This window comes from Channa argus, chromosome 11 (genome assembly GCF_033026475.1).
Source record: "Channa argus isolate prfri chromosome 11, Channa argus male v1.0, whole genome shotgun sequence".
Classification (NCBI taxonomy): domain Eukaryota; kingdom Metazoa; phylum Chordata; class Actinopteri; order Anabantiformes; family Channidae; genus Channa; species Channa argus.
The window spans coordinates 212,888-229,094 of NC_090207.1; the positions used below are offsets into that span (position 1 = coordinate 212,888).

At 38.1% G+C, this 16,207-nt stretch overlaps 1 protein-coding gene across 3 annotated transcripts; it reads left to right on the forward strand.

Moving 5' to 3' along the window:
• The first annotated feature begins 770 nt into the window (after positions 1-770).
• Positions 771-15,493, forward strand: LOC137135888 (FHF complex subunit HOOK-interacting protein 2B-like). 3 transcript variants are annotated; one of them, XM_067520627.1, is made up of 19 exons: positions 777-972; positions 1,429-1,549; positions 1,647-1,725; positions 2,983-3,068; positions 4,176-4,259; positions 5,547-5,651; positions 5,971-6,090; positions 7,461-7,634; positions 7,730-7,929; positions 8,543-8,639; positions 8,991-9,067; positions 9,154-9,310; positions 9,393-9,568; positions 10,516-10,644; positions 10,941-11,031; positions 11,476-11,622; positions 11,713-11,853; positions 11,938-12,038; positions 13,695-15,493. In XM_067520627.1, exons 4-19 carry the CDS (start codon positions 3,033-3,035, stop codon positions 13,795-13,797), a joined length of 1,938 nt encoding a protein of 645 aa, XP_067376728.1. In that variant the 5' UTR covers positions 777-972; positions 1,429-1,549; positions 1,647-1,725; positions 2,983-3,032; the 3' UTR covers positions 13,798-15,493. The 3 variants fall into 3 exon arrangements, with proteins under 3 accessions (XP_067376725.1, XP_067376727.1, XP_067376728.1); XM_067520624.1 differs by lacking the exon at positions 1,429-1,549 and having other exon boundaries at positions 771-972; XM_067520626.1 differs by lacking the exon at positions 1,429-1,549 and having other exon boundaries at positions 771-972; positions 9,408-9,568.
• Positions 15,494-16,207: the final 714 nt, after the last annotated feature.

Genomic DNA, 16,207 nt, shown 5'->3' on the forward strand with positions numbered 1-16,207 from the left:
GTTCAAATGAATGTAGTACAACTGTTGGATTCAATTACACCAAACTCTTATACACATCTCACTAATTTATTAAGAAAACTAAGTCTTATTTTTAATATATAATTTTTTTTATATGAAACTTGACTCAGGTTAAATCAGCATTATGATTTTTTTCTCCAAAAAATGAACAAACAAACAAACAAACAAAAAACAAACAAACAAAAAACAAATACTAAATACAATTCAATAGAAGATACATAATTACAAAAAACAATGGCTGATTACACGAAAGAAAAAGAGGTTACATACTGTGCCAAGCACTGCAATAGGTGATACATATTAAGTATTTAATATTTGGGAAAAATAAAAACATACAATTTACAGCACCCCAATCCTAAATCAATGACCTGCTCTGAAGTTCAGAACACTAATAAGTTTGTCTGTGATACACATCTACAAATGTTTTTTTTTCCTGGCTGGATAATTAAGGATGTTAATTAACCCTTTCACAACTGAACTATTAAGCCCAAAAAACTAATAGGTGGTCAACCTTCAATTGTAAAATAATCCCAAATTATTTTAACCCAATAGGTTTGTAAAATGTTGCAGACCAGGAAGAAGCGACTAAAGGGTTCAATTCTCTGTTTAACACTTAAGATAACTAGAGACAATTAAGATTATTAAGATGAAATGCATGTCTCAGTTGAGTAAAATGTCTGCGAAGTAAGGTTATAATGAAAGGCTTATTTTGAAATGCCATAACCGGATGTATTCAAAATTCCTGACTGTTATTTTGAAAACACCGGACATCTATTAAAGTTTGACACGATCAGCTGTTTAATTTAGTTTTCAACATGTCACAAAGAACCGATAAGTAACCTGTAACTAAACTTGTCTGACCAGGTTAACGAAGAGGCGGTGTCGGTCGGCTTTTGCGGGAGAATGGATACGTTCAATAAACTAACAAGCATGCTGCTACACGCCCTGGAGACGGTGAGTTAGTAACTGTTAGCTTAGGTAGCTTCTGTTAGCTCAGTTAACTTCTGTGACAGTCTCAGTTAACGTTAGCTCTTGTAGCTTTGAGAGCTTAAGGGTTTGGGTGTGGGACTGTGACTGCTTTGTACGATACACAAAGTTAGTTTATCTGGTGTTAGCTGTGAACCTAACTGCTGTTAAAGTTCTGACTGTTACCTGCAGCAGGTGAGTTTATGTGTTTATGTGGACATGGAGTGACGTGCTCAGGTATTCTTAGTATTCATACAGGGCCGAGCTGAGTACTGACAGTGTGCCCGTCACGATTCCGGTCTATTTGGGCGTGGTTATTATTCATATTAAAAAACTGCACGTAACAAATGGAACACCGGCATGGCCAAATGGAGCGCAACTCCTGTAAACCTAGTGTGTCCTAACTCCATTTGTTCATTAAATGTAACTACTTATCCTGTCCAGGGTGGTGGTGTGGGGCTGGAGCCTATCCCAGGTGTCATTGGGCAAGAAGCAGTGGAAAACCCTAGACAGGTTTCTAGTCTTTCCCAGGCCCCTAATCTAACATCTGGTCCTGTAAATCCCTGTATGTGTGCTCTCAAGTGTTCACCTTTAGACTTAATTTAGTTTTAATGATTCAGACACAGAATATTCATAGGTTGTTCTACCTTTCTGTCTCTCAGAGGGAGCCCACAGTGGATCTGCTGGACTCTTTTGTGGATCACTGGAAATCAATCACTAACTACTACATCGAGACCACAGGTGAGAATCTGCTATGACTAGGTGCAATTGCATCAGAGGAATCCTTTCGTAGTTCTCCTATGGCTTGAACTTCTCCCTATTATGTGTCCCGTCTCCAAGATCTGTGAACCATAAAAGTTCTTAAAAACACTTACTTTTAGTGCCTTTCACAGGTGAAAGGTGGTCATATGTTTAAGCCAATTGGTTGAACGCTGACTGAGCCTTTGAAGTGCTGATCGGATACTAAAAATATTGTAATTGTCATCCTATGACTGAATTTATTAAGTTTTTATTTTTCATGCAAGAAAGTTCCATTCAGTTTAAAAGATGTGATCACTTCATTCAAATTTAACAATGTATCAAATTGATCCAAAATTCACAGTGTACATCTTAGTACTGTGACATCTGCTCTGCCAGGTGAGACATTGGTGATGTCAGCAGCCTGCAGCTCCTTAGAGCGACGGACTGGTGTCCTCTTCATTCCTGGGAAGGCAAACGGCCTTATACCAGCAAAGGATGTGCTAATTTACCACTGGCTCATATTAGTAACATTTTAAATTTAAAATTTGACATTTAAGATATCAAATTAAATCAACGGCTTTTAGCTTGTCCCTTCAGGGGTAGCGACAGAGGAATGTGTTCTGCATGTTGATTTGGTATTTATGTGTTTATGCTGGATGCCCTTCCTATTGCAACCTTTCCATTTCATCGGGGCTCAGGACCAGCACCAAGTGACCCTTGGTAGCTGGGTGGGGCACACCTGGTGGGGTGGGATTCAATCCCACTGCCTTCTGCATCCCCACCCAATGGTCTACAAATTGAGCCACCTGGTCCCCCTTCATAGCATTAAAAAATGTTGTACTGTAAAAGCTAGTGTCAGAGTTTAAATATGACATGTTACTGCCATTTGCCTGAAGGGGAAATTTTAAATAAAAGTGTCCTTCTGGATAATACACATGTCTGCATCCTCATCACAAAAGAATATAGGAATACATAAATACACAAAGACTTTTCAATCTTAATTTGTTTTTCATTTCATTTCTACTGTTGTGAATGCAAACAGAAAACCATCACATATCAGTGATGATATAGACCATCTCTACTTCCTCCGAAGTCTTGGATTGTTAGTCCAGAACTTTTACAGTAATTACATAATTTTAGAGTTGAGGTTAGTTTAGTACTGGTTATGGTTAAAGTTAGACTAAGGTTCAAGAAATTAAAGTCAGTGGAAAGTCCCTATTGGGTAATAAATACAAGCCTGTGTGTGTTTGTGCACAGATGACAGCCGTCCTGTCAAACACACAGACATCCCATGGCGCCTCAGACAAATGTTGGATATTCTGGTGTACGAAGAGAAGCAACAGGTAACACACTTGTGTCTCTCTTGTCACATTGCCTGATGCTCTCTTGCCCATAGCTTCTCACTGTCAGGGTAAAAACACTCAGTGGTCACTTTATTAGGTCGTGAATAATCTCTTGACAAATTCAAACAAACGTAATTAGACCCAACTAATCAATTATTAATGTTGCTGCCAAATGTTTTAATAATTGATTTTCATCAGTGTTAAAGGAATAACTCTGCTGAATTGGTTACAATAATTTGCACACAGCTGTCATACAATAACATTTATATAAAGCTGAGAGATAAACAACAGAGACCGTATATTTTCCTCCACTTAGCCCTTGTCAGCTGTTGTTAGTTGCTGGTGTTACAGTCTTTAGATTTGGCAGCATTATCCTCTAAGAAATAGTCTCAACATGCAATTAACATAATGCAAACAGTGTATTATGTCAATTTTGATGCCTATTAGCCATTACCTACTCCTATTAGATCTCACAGGTGAAACTGTGGAACCCTTTCACTAAATGCTTGTTTCTATCAGAATAATGTTGATAAAAACAAACATGATTGATCGTGGAAGGAACAAATTCATGTTGTCTGAATGGCAACTGAAGAAATGCTGAAGCGAATCAGACACACACAAATATAATCCAAACAAAGACTGGGAGCAAGTTTGAATAAATTTGGGACACAAAACCCCAAACTGTTGAAATACTCCAGATGTTGACTTAGCAGAGTGCGAAAACACCTTCCTTAATTCTGCATAAAACTTGTCAAGTAAGCTGGAACAATAACAAATGAGGTACAGCTTTTGTAGTTCTATGCCATAGCAGGGTGTAAAACAAAAACTAATTTCTGAAACACTGTCACTTTGATAGATTTCGATTTGGCTTCTCAGCTGAACTTTAAAGTGCTTTTTAAAATGAGGACTGTGCAGCATGGCTCCCCTTTTTTACAGTGTAGTTCCATGTTTGATGGAAACATTTGTGGACACTACCAACAGCCTGTTCCATATGCATAAATGGGACTCAACTTTCTGTTAAGACCAACGTCAAAGATGCCATTATAATTATTCTTTTTTTAATCTGTATTTCAAATCGATCTGTTCATTTGTGATGTGTTGCTTCAGGGTGTGGAGGAGACTGGAGCTTGTTTGGAGTATCTGCTTCAGCACAAACTGCTGGAGACTCTGTGCACACTGGGCAAAGCTCAGGTAACTGTTCACCTTTATGTTTAGAAAAAACAAGCTGATGAATCATCAGTCTGAGAGATCAGAAATAACAAAACCATTTTTGATTATTTGTTAAAACATTACTGTGTTGAAAGGAGAAACTGCTCCTTAAAGCTACAGAAGGCCTTTAAGCTGTGGCCAGGCCGAGACTGATTTTAAATATTCATTAATAATGTCACAATTGTAGCTGAAATGGCCTGATCTGACAGATTTAGTTAGAAAGGTTTTGTAATTAAAAATAAGCAGTTTTGGTATCATTGGTATAATTTTCCTCATTCTTCAGATGAACTGCTAATTAATCAAGTTTGTAATTTAAGAATGTATTTCTTTGTCTATTTATGTTTCCAGTTTTCACAAATAGCCTTTATCTAACTATAAGTTTAACTCTGAGGATCGTGTTAAATCCTCTACTGTCTTATAAATTCTCATAAGACTGATCACTGAATCAGTTTAACTTGTTCCATTTTCCCCTTGGCCCCATTTCCTCTCAAACACAGGAAAACGTGAACTAAATGCGTCATGAGAAGTAATGCAGGAACTGTCTGATCTGTTTATTGTTCAAATGGATTTGTGGTGCAAACATAGGAACTAGATTTGGTTCTGTCCTTTATCAGTGAGTATTCCTGAGAGTGAAAAGTTGCTATGAAACATGGAACAACTCCCCAGTTAGTATTTGTTCATAACCGTGGTCATTAACTAGGCAATAAATTAAGTAAAGCTTTGCAGCAGATGCTGAACGCACTTTGGAAAGACATACAAAATCCCTTAAGACTTGAAGCTAAGTGATTTTGGAGGAGCTCTCAACATGCTGGCTTTTGGCTAAACCGAGGTTAGATCACATTCTCACCAGATAAGAACCTCTCCAGAGTTTTTTGGGGCCGGTCCAAGATTAAATCCAGTAAAGGGTCTCGTGTTTTTTTTTTACCTGTGCGAAACGGCTATACCCAGGGGGAAATGAACCAGAGTTCAATTAAACAGGGCTAAACAAGATTGGTTAAAAACAACAAAAGTGTAAGTGGCTCCACCTGTTAAGTATGAGGTTTTTTGTTTGACGTCAAACAACTCATTACTGCTGTAATATTGATCGAACATGAACAAACACTGGTGAAAGTTTTGTTACAGAGTAGAGTGTCTTTCCACTGTCTGATCTAATTTATGGTAGATCAGACAGGTTTTATGTTGTTGTGTCACTGAGTAAACGATAATTAGTTTAGGCTCACCTGCTGCTCTACCAGATGAGTTCCCACTAACTATCTCTTTCCTCCTCAGTATCCTCCTGGGATGTCTCAGCAGGCCCTTGTGTTTTTCTTTAAGCTGTTGTCTCAGATGCAGAAACCTCTGCTGCACCTGGTCAATGTCTACAGACCTGTACAGGTAAACTCTGCCTTCAGCCCTTTATTCATTAGCAGTAATTTAAAATCTGAGTTTAAAATGACTTAAGCTGATCTTTAGTGGAGGTGTTCCTTACTTATAAGTCACTTTGGATAAAAGCGCCTGCCAAATAAGTAATTGTAAAAACGTGAAGCGTTTTCAGCTTCTAAACATATGTTAAAAATGACTGGAAAGAAATATGATTAAAATGTCAGATGATACCAGGACTTTTAATTGATGCAGAGATGGGTGAGCTCATGTGAGTGTCATGTCTCATGTCATGTGAGTTGACAGTGCCTGATGACATCTCTCCCCACTCCAGAAGCTGATTCGTCTCTGTGCACTTCCTGGTTCCCAAACTGAGAAGGAGGAAGCGCAGTTTCTTTTGGTCGTCTGCTCCAGAGTCAAACAGGATCCACACACGCTTAGATACGTCTTAGAGGTAACCGGCAGCTAACCATCCAACCAATTGGTAACTGATCAATTCCAAATAACCAGTGTACATCTGACCTGCTTCATCATTGCTAACTTACTATCTAACCTCAATATCAACAAACTGTCGTCTAACTTCATTAACCTAATTACTGTCAGACCTAACACCAAGATGAAAAAAAACACTTTAGTTACCTAACCAGCTTTCCTACTCTTCACTTCTCTTGTTCATGATAAAGCTGATCATTAACCTTTTAAGAATTAGCACTTTGACAATTAACAAACCATACTAATTAATAAATTACAACCTCACAAACAAGAATCTAACAAAATGTTAAGTAGAGGTAATAATGAAGTAAGCACATGTACGGCTATATAAACCATCTAATCACACTGTTGTTAATGAGCAGTTAACTTCACGAAACACTGGCTTAGATCTTTAGCGAATAGTAACATAACCAGCCTTACTGCTTTTAGACTAATAACACTTTAATAAACCAATCAGATTAATAAAGTAAATGACTTGACCAACTTAATTAAATTGAGGCAACTACATTACCTACATGAATCTAAAACACACAAACATTACAAATTAACAGCATAACTTTAAATTTTTTTACTTATACAGACCATCAGTTTCACTAGACACTAGGTTAAAAAATAATTTACCAATTATAATATTAATGTTATTATATATTAATTACCAACTGTAGCTCAGTTGGTAAAGGCAGTTGTCCATGGACCACAAGGTGAGTGGTTCGATCCCCAGTGGCCCAGTATTTGTTGAAGTGTCACTGAGCAAGACACTGAACCCCTAACAGCCCCTCCCCCTCCCCAGCTGTGCAGTGCCGGTCCAAGCCCGGTAGAAGTTGGGGAGGGTTGTGTCAGGAAGGGCATCGGCGTAAAAACTGTGCCAAATCAACATGCGGACAATGATCCGCTGTGGCGACCCTGAACTCACGGGAGAAGCCAAAAGGACAAAGAAAGGAAAAAACGACCAATGGAAGTAAAGGATTTGAAATAATAATAATAATAATATTAACATTTAATTAACTGCACTAACAAATCTCTAACTTTGTTAACTGTCGTTAATTTCATGCAAAGAAATTTAGGAAACCAGTTTACTGATAACTAAACAATAGCAGTAACTTTTCTTAATCCATCTTCAATAACACACCTCTCCTGCTGGGTCGGATCACTCTGACCAACCTCACTAATTCTACTAACCACTGTACTACTTTCCTAAACTGTTAACTAGTTATCTCAATTAATTTGTTATTAACTGAGGACACTACTAGTTGTTAACTAACTGATAGTTTAGTTCCCTGCCTTTCAGCTGACTCTGACCTGTCGTAACCACCTGTGATTTTGTCTAATCAGATTATGGACCAATCAGGAGACAGGACTTCAGGCTCTCACGAATCACACCTCTGCACACAGATATCCAATTCTGAAACTCTTCAATCTCCTGACCAATTAAAGCCCTCTGCTTCAAGCCCTGTCCAATCAGAGTGTCATCTGCTCTCAGCCCTGCTGCAGCTCACTAACAGTCAGGTCAGTTACTGGTTAACCACACCTCACTTGTCCAGATGATGTTTTTATTGATTTCTCCATGTAGTTGTTGTCATGGTGACCAACTGTCTCCACAGCGGGCATCAGTATCTGTGAAGGCCTATGACAGCCTCCTGCTGCTCGCTGGTCTCCGGTCTGCATCTGCGGGGGAGGTACTGAGTTCTCAGACCCAGCTGGGAGAGCTGCTGGCTGGGAGGCTGGTGGAGCTTTACTCCTTGTTGCCTCTTGAGAGTCTAAATCCTGGACAGGTGCAGGGCTGGCCTTACACCCCATGGAGGTACATGTACACACTCAGTTAACACTAAGCAGCACAGTCAGTACTCAATCATGTGTGTCAGGTGTATTAGTGTCAGAGTAGCTGTCACATGATAACTCGAAGACACAGGTGCTTCGTGCCAGCAGGCAAGGCATTAACATGAGTTAACTTAGCTAACTGAGTTAGCAGAGCAGCCTAATGTTTCCAGCTGTACTGGAGTCATCAGAAGTCAACTTGTTAGCTTAGCTAGCAGGCTGCTTCTAATCAGCTAATTCGGACAATATTTTTTTTTTTTTTTTTTTTGTAGTAAACTGAAATCTGTGTCCAACTGTCAAGCTATGAAGGCTTGACAGTTATGAAATTTAGATGCAAACAAATTTGAACAAGTGTACTTCAAATCATTACGGTGTATTATTGTAAGTTATTGTGCTATGTGCAGTGCAGTGTGGTGTGTATTTTTCATATCTTAAGCATAGCAGTTTTATGATGCATAAAGTTTTGCCTAGGGCCGCAACAGACTTTTGGATCGCCACTGCCAGCAAAGGACAGGTATTATGGCTGTAGATGTTGTAGAGCGGGATGTACTGGCAGGATGGTTATATTAATAGAGCAGTTTTTTTCTGTTTCCCGTCAGTTTTGATGTCAAGTCGAAGCCTCAAGCTTCTGATCACATGACCAACTTCTTCTCATGGTTTGACTTCCTGGATCACGTGATGAGGGCGGCTCCACAGGTAAACACACCTATATGCTGCCTGTGATAATACTGTAAAAACTACTGATACTAATATCACTGGTAATATTAATGAAATTAATATTGCTAACACTACTGAGAATACTTCTATTGATAATACTTGGGATACTAATACTGCTACCTATAAAAGTACTGAAAAAACTGACGCCAATTTGGAAATTGCTACTAAAAATACTACTGATACTAAAACTGCTAATACTGCTGTAGTTTAGGGTATCTGACACCTTTTTAAATGTAAAATTTGATTCTTTTGTGTGTGATGTTGATGATAGATCAGTTGTGATTCATCAAGAATGGTTCTGTTTTCAATCTCTAACCCGTGTGTCCTTAGGTTCTGTCAGTGAAGGTGTCTCAGTGTGTCCGTCACATGTGGTTGGTGGACGTTGTCCAGCCTCAGCTCCTGGACACGTAACAACATGTCTTTTCAGTCTGAAGTGGCCATTATTGATGTTTATTAACAAATATCTGACCTACAGGTGTGTTTGTGTCAACAGATGTGAGCAGGTGGTCCTGGTCTCCACCTCAGTTCTCTGTGCTGTCGTTAGGCTCGTCCAGTCCTCATCCTTGCTGGATCAACTGGTCCACTTCCTGCTGAGGACACAGAGTCTAACTCACCTGCTGCTGCAGCACTGTGACCACATCTCAGACCCGGTAAGTCAAGCACAAAACCTGTCTGTGGGGAGATCTGGTCAAAACCAGTTCCTCAAGACTCCTTAAAACAAATTTAGAATAGTGTCTCTCTGCTCAGATTAGCATGGCGTCCCTGTCTCTGTTGGACGAGTTACTACAGAAGCCTCAAAAGGACATTCTGGAAATCCTGGTGTTACATTTCCTGCAGAGTCGCAGTTACCTGTCACCGCCTGCTCCAGGCGTGGACGACAGACATGCTGAGACCAACGAAGACTGCGAGTAAGTCCGTCACACTTAATCAAATGCCCACATGAAATCTGGAAAATATCCATGGTTTTACATTAGTGGAATGTTCCATTTCCAAGTGTATTGCTGGCATCTTTTCAGCCAGTTGTTGATTCTGGTTACATTCTCTGTGCATCATAGTAGAATACAAGATAGCCATTTAAATTCTTGTTGCATATTTTGTTGTTTTAATATTTTCTGTTGAATATTTTAAGTTTTTGTTGTTCATTTACTAGTTAAGTTAGATACTTATTTAGATACATATGATTTTCAATATTAGGATAGGTTTGTTGGATATTTAAATTTGTGTCAAATATATATTTTTTTTTATAAAAGTTTTTAATATTTGTATATTTATCACAATTTTTTCTTTTTGTAATATATTTTAGTTCCTAAAATGTACCCAATTCCTGTTGAATCATTTTTGTCAGTATTTGGCTAATATTTTCAATGTTTAGCAATATTGTTTTTCCACATTTTAACATTTTTTCAGTAGATACTTTTTTTTTTTAGGAATTTATTAAACAATATTAATTTTGTCAAATGTTTAAATGTCTTACATATATTTTTATACTTTTTTTATTTTTCACAGATGGCTTTTTTTTAAACAACTTTCTTTAGCTAATTTATTTTAAACATTTTACAATATTTTTAAATGTTTTCCTTTTAAGTGCATTGTTACACTTTTTTTTCTTATTAATTTAGCAATTTAATATTTCACAAAATGTTTTAAGTTCTTAGCAAGTTGTCCTTTACTGATGCAATGTTTTTGGTTGTTTTGTTTTTTGTTAGTAAAACAAAGAACTAAGAAATAAAAAAACTAAGATGTTTATTATTAATTTTCTATGGCACTTGTTTTTTTGATAAATATGTAATATTTACTTTTCTGAGAATGTGGTTATTTTCACTTTGCTTTAAAGTCAGTTTCACTGTGGTTTCAGGGATCTGGAAGACGACCCGTTTTTCACTGACACTTTGTTCTCAGACACTCAGCTGCTTCCTTCTCCTCCTACTCCTCCTACTCCTCCTCCTCCATTTGGACAGGGATCAGCTCCTGATGTTGTCAACAGGTGACTACAGACCCCTCCCACATCAATATTATTGAGCCTCTGTACAAAATCTGCCTGGTTGTTTAATCTGAGGGGCTGTTTATCACACTGAGCATCAATGTTGCCCTGTGCTTAGTCTAACTGGTTTTGTGGCCCTGTGTTTAACTTGACAGGTTGTTGTTGCCCTGTTGATTCTTACATGTTTTTGTTGCACTGTGTTTAGTCTGACAGGTATGAGCACAACTTCAGTTTAATTGACAGGTATGAAGGTTTGTAGTCAGATCAAAAATCTAATTTAACCTTTGACGTGTGTGTAGTTTCCTGTGTTTAGTTCCTGTGCAGGTGCAATCAGCTCAGCTTCTGCAGGAAGGAGGATGCGAATCATACGTTCACGACGCTCACACTCTGGTTAGAAAACAAACCTCTAAACAAATTTTTTAAGTTCTGTTTTTCACTGTCACCTCTCTCACAAACATTAAAACAGGCTGTTTGCTGCTAGCTGATGTGCAGGCTTTCTGTGGATGGGAAATCCTATAACTGTCAGGACCCTCATTAACAATGTTTCCTGTAGCTTTCACCATTACACCTAACCATCTAAGAGAGCATCTCACAAACTAATTGTTGTTTCTGTGTCCTCTACAAATCATTGTTAACCAGAGGATGAGGGTTTGAGCAAATAACCTATGTATTGGTGGCTATTAGTTTACAGACAAAATTTTAAAATTTTCTAATGGATTCATTTTGTCAGTGGGATTGAAACAAAGACAAATGTGTTGTGATTCTCTGTAAACAGAATCTCTGTAACGTGATCGACAAATATAGCTCTAACACCAACCCTATCGCCTCTTCTAGATGACACAGTGTCAGACTCTCTCTCTCTCCTGGGATTGGCCACTCACTCTTCCCACACCTGCCTCCTGTTTAGGTGAAAGGGAGGAGTTCTTTGAGGGTCCTCTGCTTAAAGTTTTGTTTGACCGACTGGGGCGCATCCTGGAGCAGGTACAACACCTGTCTAACCCCACACCCACCTATCTGCCTGATCCCAAACCCACCATTCTGAGTCAGTAACTAACCTTCATGTGTTTGCAGCCATATGAGCTGAACTTGCAGCTCACAGCCATACTGTCAAGAATGTCAGCTTTCAACCACCCACTGCTGAACGAATACCTGCTGAACCCCTACATACACCTGTCTCACGGCTCCAGGTCGCTGTTCTCTGTCCTTGTACGGGTAAGACACAGGAAAACGGATAAAAAAATAATTGTTAAAAAAAGAATCAGTTTCTCAGATATCTCCCACCTGTCACTCTCTCAGGTCATGGGAGAATTGATGCAGAGGATCCAGCAGGTGTCCAACCTGACTGATAGGTTGTTGCACACCAGGAGAAACCTGCTGGGACTGAACCACGACACTGGGTAAATACCTGACTCTTTTGCCTAGCTCTCTGTCATGTTTCCTTGTAAAACCATGTAGATTTTAACTTTACCATAAAATGTTGCTGAATGTAAAGTGTTCCTAAGTATGTCGATCAGCAACACGTGTTATAGCAATACCCTTAGAGTGGCTATGCTGAGCCTTGGCCTTCATCATATTATTAAGACTACTAGTACTAATATTGTGTCTGATCAGTGTATTTAGTATCCAACAGTCCATGGTGATCCGATAACAAAAAGTGCCCGAGGATTAGATGCACATTTTCCTAAAAATTAACATTTTATGTATTTATTTGTGAAACTCAAAAATGTGGGAATGGTTAGCATCCCTGTGTCCAACATTAATGTTGATTGTGATGTTTTTTGTTGTTGTTGTTGTTGTTATAATGAAACTTCACCAAAAAGAGTTTGGTGAAGTTTGTTGTGTAACTCACATAGTACACCAGTCCTCTTGGATATTTCAGTTTTATACAAAATTTATTTGAAATAATTCTTGAGTGTGTTTCTTTCAATACCCTGACTAGGTCATAATCACTGTAGAGCCTCAAGTTCAAAATTTATGTAAACAGAGCTGTTAGACCTTTTCACCACTGTTGAAAACTAGTAGAAGATCCTCGTTTAATTCCTGGATCCTAAATAACCCAACTGTCGGGTTCTAATTTGATCTAAAATATAATAAACTAAAACATTTAGGTGCCTGTCAATCTGAAGTTTGGGTACTGGACTTTGGTGTAATGTGTGAATACTTGGGCCCTAACTTAAATAAGCCTAACAAACCTTTTATAGAGTTACTATTTCAAATAATTCCAACATTAAAACTTAAAAGTTTCCTGAAGCTTCTCTTTAGTTTTGTTAGCGGCCGATTCAGTATAATACCATTACTAGGTTTTCATTCTCTCGCATCCTGAAGTCGATAATTTAGCGTTGCCTAAGCTTTTGTCATAACTAGATACTCAAAGCCTGATGCCTCTACATCTGAAAGGCCTCCTGGGCTCTGCTGTAGGTCAGAACCCAGTTCCCAAGTAAATCTGCATCTTAGTAAAAGGATTTCTGAACCGTATTCCCCTCTTTTAATGACGATTTTACATCGTTATATTCCTTATGTTTGTGAGAGACCTCTGTGACATAGTTGTGGTTAAATAAAAAGAATTTTCTCCAGTTATATTTTGTTCTTCCAAATTGTTCTCAGGATTTATTTCAGGTGAGTTTACCTGAGTCAAGTTAGAAAGCAGTGAGCTGATCTGACTCTTTAGCTGCCCCACAACGTGTCAAGATCCAGGTGCATTGTGGGTAATGTAAGCAGGAGGTTTACACAGAGATGAGTCAAGCTGGAGTCTAAGTGTTCTTCGGTCTCTGTAGACCTTTCTCTGATCAGAAGAGAAGTGACTGTGGATCAAGAATCAGGTCCTAGTGTTTCTCCTTAAGATTGCTGCAGTAGGTCCAACATATCTCCTGCAGTTCTCCAGAAAACACAGGCATCAGGGTTTGACCCCCCCAGTAATGGACGGACTTTACATCCTCACAGCCTGTAGCAAAATGAACAATGTCTGGTTCTACTGAATGAAGAAGACAGGATAGGACTCACAGGTGAACAGTTGCTGTTTTCTTTACGTGAGTTCATCTCTTGGTTTGTCACAGGCTCGAACACCTGACCCTACTCAGAGGAATCATTGTCCTTGAGGAGTTCTGTAAGGAGCTTGCTTCAATCACTTTTGTCAAGCTGCCGCTGAACCCGAACTGACTCACCTGCATCACCTGGGAGAGGTAACCCTCAGCAATCTACGACTGGTACATGTATAGGTACAGGTGCACAGGTATACTTGGAAATGTGATACGGGTTCAAAAGTGCTGGTCTTCAGATGAGAAGCTTATTAAGGTGCACACCAGTCCAGAGTCAGAATTTTAATTTTAATATTTATTGTTTCATGACAAAGAGAGTGAGTGAGTGAACTGAAGTTGTGACATAAAACACATTGGCTCATATTGACTTGTTAGATTTGAGAAGATCTCAGATTCTTTTGTTCAGTTTGTGTTTCCAGAAGTGTTTAAATACAAAGAAGGTAATTAAAACCATCAACGCTCTGATGTTTTGACAGTATTTATACATCATACCAACCAGAAAGTGTATTTTACTTTTTGAATCCAGTAGAAGTAGAATAACAGTCTTTCCACAATTCCTAAATCTAAATGTTTAATTTCAGTAAAAGTAAAAAATCTCGTCAGAGTAAGTTTAATTTCTTCACAGAAGAAAAGTGTTTTGGACTCATTTCCAGTGTGTCTGTGTTCCCATCAGCGTCTTTTAGAGAAATTATGGCTACTTATTTTTTGTAACTTTGATTTTTATGATGTTTGACTCACCCACTTTAAAACCTGAAGGCGAGCACGTACAAACGCAGTGTGTGGAAAATAATGACAGGTTTAAATCATCCAGCTCACATACGACAGTGGAGAACATGACTGGTTCTGTTCAGCAATTTTTACAGATTCACAGATCTACACGTTTTAAGTCAAGAGAGGAAAAGCTGATGATTTTGGGAATTTTTAGAGGTTTTTGAAATTTTACAGTGCAGTAAATTCTAATTTATTTTAAAATAAGCTCACCGTTATTTCTTAGTGTTACTTTTTGAACCAAGTTCAGACTTATGAGGCAACAAGGGGAGGTGACTGTACACAAATAACAGATGTCCAATAATAAATGAACAGGTCATAACAATAATGTCTGTTTCTCCTGTTAAAAAAGAAAAAACCAAAGAAATGATCAGAAATTAACAGATGTGTAAAATCTGTTTTTGTTTAGCAGTTATTTCATGTTCAGGAGGCCTTTTAATTTCATGTCTCTGAACATCAGAGCAGCTGTGATCAGCTTCACTTTAACTCATTTGTAATGTAAACTTATCAAAACCTGAGTTGATACAGTTTGAACTTATTTCAGTTCAAATACATTTTTATTAAAATCTGTTAAAACTAAAAAATGTTCTCTTCAAATTTGACTCTTCATCTGAAATAGTTTGGCTTGGGTCTTTTGTTGTGGGTAAAGTTTTTGAGTTTAACTTTGTGTTTAATTTTATGTTTCCCTTACACAAAAAAAAGAAGGAAAGTGTGTGTGTGTGTAGTTTTTTGTTTACGCACACCCACTATTTACTATTGTTCTTAATTAAGTTACTTAAAACCGATGTTTAATCTTAAGAAAAAAACATGCTTCTATAGTTTAACTTCTAAAGCTTCACTTTGGCAGAAAGACGTTTTGAAAAAATTTTTTCCTGCACATAAAGGATCAGTTATAATAACTGAAATTAAGAGTTTGTTTTTGCATATTCATACTAAGATGACAAATGTTTCTATCAGAGTTGAATATAAATGATTCATGTTTGTATTAATATTGAAAATCCTCCACAGAATTGTTTTTATACAAAACAAATAAATATCTGAAAACTCAACTGAGAGTCTTAACTCGTGTGTTTACCGGCTCCCACAGTTTGTTAGGTTGAGCTGCCGATCTGCATCACTTCCCTCCTCAGATGTCGAACACCTGCAAGTAACTACTCCCACAACGGAAGTCACGTTTTACCTTTCACAATAAAGATATTACCAGGACTGCATTTGTTTCCCCCCCCTTCACTGATGAACAGTGTCTAAAACCAACGTGAAAATTCCTAACTCACAATGAGCTTCTTTTTGTGTGTTCACACAAAGAGTTTGACTTCACAGTTACAGTAATCAGGATGAAACTGCTAACACTGCAATCTCAAAGTAAAAATGGTAAGGACCAATGCAATAGATAACCTACTGCCTTTGTATTAGTTTCTGTGGAGAAACAAATCTGACGAATTATTTTATTTGTAAGAGCACAGAGAAAGCGATATTTACAGATTTTTATTTTATTTTATTAATGTTTTTTTTTTTTTCGTTGTTCACATATTGATTTGGCACTGTATTTTTTATTTTTTTTTTACAACCACATGACCTTCCTGATGCAACCCTCCCCATGGGAATGGGCTGTTGGGGGTTCAGTGTCTTGCCCAGAGACACTTCGACACGTAGCTAGGTCCGGAGATCAAATCCCTGACCCTGTGGTCTGTGGACATCTGCCTTATCGACTGAGCTACAGCCACCCCCAGAAAGCCTTATTCACAGTAAAGATGTTAATATTA

Excerpts from the sequence above, each read along its gene's own strand:
- LOC137135888 (XM_067520624.1), top strand. The coding sequence starts at position 922 with ATGGATACGTTCAATAAACTAACAAGCATGCTGCTACACGCCCTGGAG. Across the intron at positions 973-1,646 it reads TGCTACACGCCCTGGAGACG|AGGGAGCCCACAGTGGATCT; the intron begins GTGAGTTAGTAA and ends TCTGTCTCTCAG. Across the intron at positions 3,069-4,175 it reads TGTACGAAGAGAAGCAACAG|GGTGTGGAGGAGACTGGAGC; the intron begins GTAACACACTTG and ends GTGTTGCTTCAG.